At 31.0% G+C, this 9,740-nt stretch overlaps 2 protein-coding genes across 2 annotated transcripts; both read right to left on the reverse strand.

The window, feature by feature from the left end:
• Nucleotides 1-6,852: 6,852 nt before the first annotated feature.
• On the reverse strand, nucleotides 6,853-7,530 carry LOC139897524 (F-box protein At2g35280-like). The gene has a single exon (XM_071880219.1). The coding sequence runs from the start codon at nucleotides 7,528-7,530 to the stop codon at nucleotides 6,853-6,855; it is 678 nt and encodes a 225-aa protein (XP_071736320.1).
• Nucleotides 7,531-8,354: 824 nt separating this feature from the next.
• On the reverse strand, nucleotides 8,355-9,250 carry LOC139897532 (uncharacterized). The gene is made up of 4 exons (XM_071880230.1): nucleotides 9,225-9,250; nucleotides 8,845-9,124; nucleotides 8,670-8,741; nucleotides 8,355-8,597 (listed from the first exon to the last, which is right to left on the reverse strand). Exons 1-4 carry the CDS (start codon nucleotides 9,248-9,250, stop codon nucleotides 8,427-8,429), a joined length of 549 nt encoding a protein of 182 aa, XP_071736331.1. The 3' UTR covers nucleotides 8,355-8,426.
• Nucleotides 9,251-9,740: the final 490 nt, after the last annotated feature.

Raw genomic sequence — 9,740 nt, forward strand, 5'->3', positions numbered from 1 at the left:
ATTGGAGATCGGTTGTTCAATGTCGAAAGCAATTGGTGTAATATTTCGCCTCCAATGCTTGTTGTTATTTTTTCGCTTTGACGGTGCATCTAAAAATAGATTTTAAACACTAATTATGACAATTTTAATAATTTAAGGTAAAAGCAAATATAACATTCCTCCAATAAAATTACCTTTTGATACACTGTCCGATGTACATTCACGTTGGTCACTATTTGTAAGTGATGGATTTCCTAATCTAAGAGTTGGTGTTTTTGGTGCCGGAGTTGCAATGGTATGTAAACATTCACCCTCTTTATATGTCGATTGTTGAAACATGTTTTCTTTACTTACACTTGATGTAAATTGTGTTCCAGATGAATTCAAAAACATTGTTCCAATTGTGTTGGTTAAATCTGAATCAACAAATAATTCCTGTTTACTTAAAATTTACACTGGAAAATTATATACATATTTAAACCAACGCTACCACATAACTAAAGTATTAATAGCAAAACCACCTATTAGTATTGAAGTGGATGGGGTGCATTGTTGCCCAATTGTTGTGGTTAGTTTTGTCTGATTTATGTGTTTCCTTATAATGTTACTAACAATTCTCTTTGCAGTGGAGGAGTTTCCTAAGAACGATAGAAGTGAAATAGCATTTACAATTGATTCATTATCAACAAATGCAAAAAATTTAAAATGTTAATGTAAGTTCATAAGTCAGGTAAGCATTACCTGGATTTGATCCATTAACATCAACCTCAAAATCCCCTAATGGCTATTTTCTCTTGTTGATAAGTTCTTTGCTACTACTTGAAACAACCCAACCCGTATTAAATGAAATGTCCCGTTCATATTGATTATAAACGTTCCATATTAATTGATTTCGTCGCGAGGTTTTGACCTCTATATGAGACGTTTTTTCAAAGACTGCATTCATTTTTATAACAACCATAACCTTTATTTTATCTATAAAGGTTTAAAAAGCATTACGTAGATTATCAAATAATGATAATCTAAAATATACGTTTACACACGACCATTACATAATGGTTTACAATAAAAATATATTACATCAAAGTAAGTTTCTTGAATGCAGTTTTTACACAACATCATACAAGCATGGACTCCAAATCTTGTCCTTATTTTAGTATGCAATAGCGAAAGCTTTTAATAATTACCTGAGAATAAACATGCTTAAAACGTCAACAAAAATGTTGATGAGTTATAGGTTTAACCTATATATTATCAAATCATAATAATAGACCACAAGATTTCTCATTTTTCATAAATATCATTACACTCGCAAGTGCATAAAAATCATTCATATGTTGAACACCTGGTAACCGACGTTAACTTAATGCATAGAATATCCCCAAAATAGAACCTCGTCTGTATAATAATCTCGAAGTACTAAACCATCCATAACCTGAATGGGGGTTGTTAAGCCTAATAGATCTATCTTTAGGATTCGCGTCAATTAGGGGCCATTTCCCTAATTCTTAGGCTACCAGACTTGAAGGGCGATATTGGGTTTAATAATCCAACCATAGAATGTAGTTTTGCGTACTTGTGTCTATTTTGTAAAACATTTATAAAGCTGCATGTATTCTCATCCCAAAATATTAGATTTTAAAAGTGGGACTATAACTCACTTTCACAGATTTTTACTTCGTCGGGAAGTAAGACTTGGCCACTGGTCGATTCACGAACCTATAACAAATACGTACATATATATCAAAGTATGCTCAAAATATATTTATAACATTTTTAATACGTTTTAATGTTTTAAGTTTATTGAGTCAGCTGTCCTCGTTAGTAACCTACAACTAGTTGTCCACAATTAGATGTACAGAAATAAATCGATATATATTATCTTGAATCAATCCACAACCCAGTGTATACACGTCTCAGGCTAGATCACAACTCAAAGTATATATATTTTTGGAATCAACCTCAACCCTGTATAGCTAACTCCAACATTACTGCATATAGAGTGTCTATGTTTGTTCCAAATAATATATATACATGGGTCGATATGATATGTCAAAACATTTGCATACGTGTCTATGGTATCCCAAGATTACATAATATATTAGAATACATGTATAATACAATATGAGTTAGCTAGGATATGATTAATATAGATTTTTTACAATATTTTCCGTAGCTACAACACTCAAAAAATATTCAATCTTGTTTTACCCATAACTTCTTCGTTTTAAATCCGTTTTGAGTGAATCAAATTGCTATGGTTTCATATTGAACTCTATTTTATGAATCTAAACAGAAAAAGTATAGGTTTATAGTCGAAAATATAAGTTACAAGTCATTTTTGTAAGAGGTAGTCATTTCAGTCGAAAGAACGACGTCTTGATGACCATTTTGAAAAACATACTTCCACTTTGAGTTTAACCATGATTTTTGGATATAGTTTCATGTTCATAAGAAAAATCATTTTCTTAGAAGAACAACTTTTAAATCAAAGTTTATCATAGTTTTTAATTATCAAACCCAAAACAGCCCGCGGTGTTACTACGACGGCGTATGTCCGGTTTTACGGTGTTTTTCGTGTTTCCAGGTTTTAAATCATTAAGTTAGCATATAATATAGATATATAACATGTGTTTAGTTGATTTTAAAAGTCAAGTTAGAAGGATTAACTTCTGTTTGCGAACAAGTTTAGAATTAACTAAACTATGTTCTAGTGATTACAAGTTTAAACCTTCGAACAAGATAGCTTTATATGTATGAATCGAATGATGTTATGAACATCATTACTACCTCAATTTTTGTGGATAAACCTACTGGAAAAGAGAAAAATGGATCTAGCTTCAAAGGATCCTTGGATGGCTTGAAAGTTCTTGAAGCAGAATCATGACGCGAAAACAAGTTCAAGTAAGATTTCCACTCGAAATAAGATTGTTATAGTTATAGAAATTGAATCAAGTTTGAATATGAATATTACCTTGTATTAGAAATATATCTTACTATAAATAAGAAAGATTTCTTGAGGTTGGATGATCACTTTACAAGATTGGAAGTAAGCTAGTAAACTTGGAAGTATTCTTGATTTTATGAAACTAGAACTTATAGAATTTATGAAGAACACATAGAACTTGAAGATAGAACTTGAGAGAGATCAATTTGATGAAGAAAATTGAAGAATGAAAGTGTTTTTAGGTGTTTTTAGTCGTTGGTATATGGATTAGATATAAAGGATGTGTAATTTTTGTTTACATGTAAGTAAGTCATGAATGATTACTAATATCTTTGTAATTTTATGAGATATTTCATGCTAGTTGCCAAATGATGGTTCCCACATGTGTTAGGTGACTCACATGGGCTGCTAAGAGCATATCATTGGAGTGTATATACCAATAGTACATACATCTAAAAGCTGTGTATTGTACGAGTACGAATACGGGTGCATACGAGTAGAATTGTTGATGAAACTGAACGATGATGTAATTGTAAGCATTTTTGTTAAGTATAAATACTTTGATATATGTCTTAAAGTCTTTCAAAAGTGTATTAATACATCTTAATACACTACATGTATATACATTTTAACTGAGTCATTAAGTCACCGTTAGTCATTACATTTAAGTGTTGTTTTAAGACCTTTAAGTTAACGATCTTGTTAAATGTAATTAATTCATTGTTATTATACTTAAATGAGATGTTAAATTATTACATTATCATGATATTATAATGTATGAATATATCTTAATATGATATATATACATTAAAATGTCGTTACAATGATAATCGTTACATATATGGCTCGTTTCGAAATTTTTAAGTTAGTAGTATTGTTTTACATATGTAGTTCATTGTTAACACACTTAATGATATACTTAATTATCATTTTATCATGTTAAACATAGTGTATCAATATCTTAATATGATTTATATGTATTTAGTAAGTCGTTGTTATAACGATAATCGTTATATATATCGTTTCGAGTTTCTTAATTCAATAAACTCATTTTTATGTATAACACTCATTGTTAATATACTTAGTGAGATACTTACTTATCATAGTCTCATGTTAACCATATATATATATATATATATATATATATATATATATATATATATATATATATATATATATATATATATATATATATATATATATATATATATATATATATCATGTAGTTTTTTTACAAATTTTTAACGTTCGTGAATCGCCGGTCAACTTGGGTGGTCAATTGTCTATATGAAGCACATTTCAAATAATCAAGTCTTAGCAAGTTTGATTGCTTAATATGTTGGAAATATTTAATCATACAAATATAGTTTTCATTTAATATATAGCATGGAAAAGTTCGGGTCACTACATTAAACACGAACAAATTTTTTTTTTTAATAAAAACCATTAGCGCCCAATTAAACGGTTACATATATCCCATTTAACAATATCACAAGTTTAATGTTTACAAAAGGCACGAAGGCCATTGATCAAATGTAATACAAGTTCGACCCACTTAAAATGATAGTTTTAATCCAAACTACACCCGAGCATGGTTTGGGGCTAAACTACCCAAAACGCTAGGTCGGCTTTAAAAGCTTCAACAAGAATCCAACATAGGGAACTAGTATCCCACAACCCCCTTTCCCTTCTCCGCACCTGCATCTAAAAAGATAAACAACGAGAGGGGTAAGCTAACGCTTAGTGAATGCAATAATTATACATATACATATATAACCTACTTACTTGCAATCACTTACACAATACCGCATACAAACTAGCAATTCGACAACCATACAAGCATCATGCATAAACTACTATCCACAATTTACAAGAGGCTAACAACAACAATAGCATATAGTTCACAATTTAATATGCTAAATACAAATTCACACAACCATGGTTAACCAATCATACAAGGAAACAATACTTGAAAGAGCATCAGAGTTCATAACATCCATTAGTGTTACTTAGACACCGCGTAATCACTAATCCCCCGGGTGATGTCTTGAACACCGCGACTAACTCACCCCCATGACAATGTGGCGTCTTGAACACCGCGACGATTCCACATGTCAATCAAAACAATGAGTGGTGTCTTGAACACCGCGACAATTCCACTCCCATGACAATGTGTTGTCTTAAACATCGCGACTATTCCACAACTTTAAAACTTGGACTTTGGTGAGATTTGGTCTCCTTCTTCTTCAAATGAGCTCTTTCTCACTAGAAACTCAACTCTCTCTCTAAAATTGAATTTAGGTAGATGAAGAAATGATAAATGAGGTTTAGATAAGCTTGAACCAGCTTTTAGACTCCCAAAACCGGCCATAAGTGAAAAGACTAATGTGCCCCCAAAAGATGCCATTTAAAATGGCTTAAAAGTCATTTCAGCGACTATTGTCGCGATCCGCGACCCCTTGTCGCGATACGCGACGCCTAATACGCGATAGGTATTTTTCATACGCGACAGGTTGATCAGTATTTGGGTTTTTGGACTCGTCGCGTTTTGACACGATCTGTCGCGATCTGCTACCAAACAGAACGCGATACACTAGCCTTGAACGCGATAGTTTGATCAGAAATCCTTGGCTCACACATCATCGCGTTTCAATCGACTATGTCGCATTCCGCGACAATCCCAGACGCGACGTGAACAACCAAAACGCGATAGAAGGTCTGATCAAACCACTTTTCAACATTTTCAAACACTTAACTATACACGATCGAACATAGATACATTATTAAACGTACGCAAGGTTAAATACGCACCTCAAGTCATATTCGAGGAAAACGAGATGTTACACTACTATTTGTTTCTTTTTGTTTTGATTGATTGTTACGTGAAGATCTTCTCAAAACCCTATCCATTTCAAGTTTGTTTTATGAAAGAGATGCTGAAATTTTGATTCTTGAAGATGATTTTAGTTGATCCATTTTTTCATGTTTGATAATTTCAAATTTCATATTTTGTAATAGTGGTTAGTGTCTAAATCCAACAGGTAAAGGCATGTTTATTTTGTTAATTGTTTTATTGGTAACATGAACTAAAACCCTATTAGTAGGGTAAAGTCTAAGGTAATCATGGTTTTTTAGTCAAACTTTTCAACTTTAGTCTTTCCAACACACAATTTACTTCTTCCACTCCATTTTGATGTGTATTTCTCAAAATGTCCTATCATAAATTAACTCTTATAAAGTTTTAAATAATTTGTGTAAGCATTTCATCAAGAGTAGTTTAGACAATTCATGTGGAAGAAGTAAAATTCATGTTGGATTTATGATCTCCGATTATTATTTATGTTATTGTGTAACTTTTTTCATAGATTTATATTTTATAATCTATTTTCCAAGTAAATTTAATCTATTCTAATTATGTAAGTTACAGGTTAAGGGATGTGGGTTTCAAAGCCCAATAACCAACAAAATAATAATTAAAGGTCATGTATAAGCCCAACAACTAACCCATATAATTAGAATAGATTACAATAACAACAAATGACTAAAACATTTAAATGTAGTATTGATATTTTCAAACAAATTGTTCAAAATACGTTTAACGCAAAATGTAGTACTTATAAGTGTGAGTAAGTATAAAAGTTCTTATTATTTACCACTTAATTGTTTTGTGGGATGTAACTAATAAAATCTAATAATTGTTGGTCCTATGGTATTAATTATGAATTTTTTTTTTTTTAAGTATTCATACTATTAGATATACATCCACATTGCACATTATAACATAAATGAACAATAGAAGAAATATACACAAAGTGATATTTGTGATATTAAATTAATTTTTCATTAATGTCCATAATTTATAATACAAAATATGACCAAACTTTTTCACAACTTAGTACAAAATATGTCCATAATTTTTAATCCATCTATTGATAACAAAATCGGTGAACAAAAACCTCCAATTCATAAGCCCAGAAACACGACATGCACTCGGGTGGTGGCAATTCTTGATCCCAGCCATGTGCATCTGGAAAATAACCTTGGTGGGCTAAGTTAGGGCACCTCCTTCTCACGTTCTCAAAAGGTTGGCGGTTAAACAACCATAACCTGGCCAGCATAGCAAAAACCCGGTTTCTAACCGCAACAACCAAATCAGGTAAGGGTGGGAACGCTTGAATTATGATTTCTAAACCGACATCCCTAAACTGTATTTGGTGCTTAGCAAACATTATCAAACCATAAACATAAACAGCTTCTAATACTTTCATATCTGAAGCTTGTTTTAATAAACGAAGCCCTAACTCGTTATAGTCACTATTAAAATAACATATTAAACCCTTTCGATAAATCATATTAGGGTTTCCATAGAAAAAACAACGATTCAACAATGCTATTAATTTAGGGTTTCCAAAATGTACGATAGGAAATATATCTAAGCAAAGTCGTTTATAAATCAAAGGATCAAAGGAGACCTTTAAAAATTCTTTGCAAACAGTCTTTGCTAAGAACAACTGCTGACATGAATGTCGCCCAACTCTTGATAATATTTCGGCCAGCATGTCTGTGGGTAGAGCTTCCATAATGGTATTTTGAGTTCCCTTCATTTATTGTATATTTTTTAAAGAAAGAAAGATGGAGGTTTTTGCTAATGTTTATTGTGTAATTTTGGGTACTTGAGTGAACTATGTTTAGAAGAAGATTGAAGATCACCAAATATGTGCTTCAAATATGGTGACTGACAACTGTCTTTGGAAGTTGATTTTGAGTGCTATGAATCGACGTGAGAGGAAGCAAGTCTAATCATAATTAATGGTATAGGTTAGCACGTGTCTGGGTACAAAGCTCCAATTTTTTTTAATTAAATTAGAGGTTAAATTGGAAATTTGTCTAAAAATGGTCAGCAATATTTTTTTTAAAAATATGTAATGAATTTTAAGAGTTATTTTTTGTAATGGAAGTATTTAAAATGCATATATTAACAATTACTTATTATAAAATGTTCCACCACTTATTATGGTTAAAGAATAAAATAAAAGTAACCACTAATTATGATTAATTTTTTGAACTATTTAAGATCAAATAAACTAATAAATTGTTTAACCACTAATAAGTAACAATTATTTTATGATTAAATGATAAAGTATAAAAGATAATAACTATTCGAAGATAATATAAAATGACTATGGGTAGTATAAATTTTTAAGTATGTTTACAATTGTAATTTCATATGAAGTCTTATGTTAGTTTTTTTAAAATGGAATATCAAAAAATGAAAACTATGTAACAGATAATTGGAATCCACATAAAAGGTTTATGTTACAACGAAAGTAGAAAATATTGTTTTGAATATGATGGTGAAGCTTAATGGGTTTAAACTTATACCATCACAAAATAGTACCGAAAGCAAAACTATTGTATGTTTTACATGCCGTTGCTGATCGGTGGCAAAAATTAAATATTCAAAATTAACATTCTACAATAGTTTCAATGTTGATTGGGTTTAGGGTTGTTTCTCAGAATGATTGGACCATTTTACCTTGGAAGTTGAAGACTTCACAGATCCGGGAGTAGTTAACAGTTCTTGTTTAATTTTTTTCAGTGGCGGGCTAAAACCAATATCGTCACTTAGATCGATGGTCCGACTACCAATAGCAGAAGCATTAGAAGCACACTACAATGAAAAAATTAATTAGTTTAATACTGTTAACGAATAATGAAGGTAATCAAAAATAAGTAATCATACATTAACTGAATAAGTCTGTGTCGAAGATGATGGTTCGAACTCAACATCTTCAAATTGAAATGGATGATCAACCTAATTCATATTAATCGTTTGATTAGTATTGATTAGTTAAATAGAATATCAATACTAAACCCATTATATAATTAGAAAGCAATGTTAAAGTATAAAATGCTACCTTGAAAGTTTCAAAGATTTCTAAATATTCAGGGTCATCGGTAGCATCTTTCACGGTGTAATTGCGAATACCCCGGTCGTTGTTGTAATTAGTGACCTCTATCTTAAAAAGTAGGGTCTTCTCTAACAAAGCTTCAAACTCATCCGGATAATCATCATCTTCAGACAACTCCTTCATTAACTGATATGCTGTATTGGTAACAAACTTCTTCACAACCGTTTCAAAAACTGTAAAAGAGGCAGTGCCAGATAGATTTTCTACACGGATTGGCACTTTAAACCTATTATGTATAAAAACATTTATATAATTAAAGATTTACAAAACCACAAATCAATCTGTTAGCATAAGTTTTAATAGTTATTTGCAATTAACATGATTACAGGTTGCGGCTTATCTCTACATGCATTACACTTGCGTTCCAAAGCTAATAGCTGATCAATGTCCAAAGTAAGATCATAGTTTGGGGTAATAGGTTTTGCACTCTTATTACATTTCTTGCAGGCGATGTAGTACCAAAGATCATCTGGAAGAATGGTGTTGATTGTGGCTTGAACAATGTAGATACCTTTCTGAAAGTATTTCATTTACACAGTATATTATTGGCATTAGATGTGCACTAAAATTAGATGAAAAAATCAACTAAAAACAACTAAAATAAACCTATGAAGGTAAACTGGAGTATAATATGATTACCATCAAATAATCTGTAATTGTAAGAAACTTATCAATATACATGGGACAAATATGATAGCATCAAAATAAGATAAATGGTCTAATTTATTCAATAGGTTAAATAATTACCAAGGTAGGGTTCAACTGATTTAAACCAATATGCTTTGCATCTTTAAACCAAGCTTTCAGATTACGATCACGAGGTGGGATAACTGACAAAGAAG

The sequence above is a fragment of the Rutidosis leptorrhynchoides genome, chromosome 3, assembly GCF_046630445.1.
Source record: "Rutidosis leptorrhynchoides isolate AG116_Rl617_1_P2 chromosome 3, CSIRO_AGI_Rlap_v1, whole genome shotgun sequence".
NCBI lineage: Eukaryota > Viridiplantae > Streptophyta > Magnoliopsida > Asterales > Asteraceae > Rutidosis > Rutidosis leptorrhynchoides.

Excerpts from the sequence above, each read along its gene's own strand:
- LOC139897524 (XM_071880219.1), bottom strand. The coding sequence starts at position 7,530 with ATGAAGGGAACTCAAAATACCATTATGGAAGCTCTACCCACAGACATG.
- LOC139897532 (XM_071880230.1), bottom strand. The coding sequence starts at position 9,250 with ATGCATGTAGAGATAAGCCGCAACCT. Across the intron at positions 8,742-8,844 it reads AAATCTTTGAAACTTTCAAG|GTTGATCATCCATTTCAATT; the intron begins GTAGCATTTTAT and ends AATATGAATTAG. Across the intron at positions 8,598-8,669 it reads CACAGACTTATTCAGTTAAT|TGTGCTTCTAATGCTTCTGC; the intron begins GTATGATTACTT and ends TTTTCATTGTAG.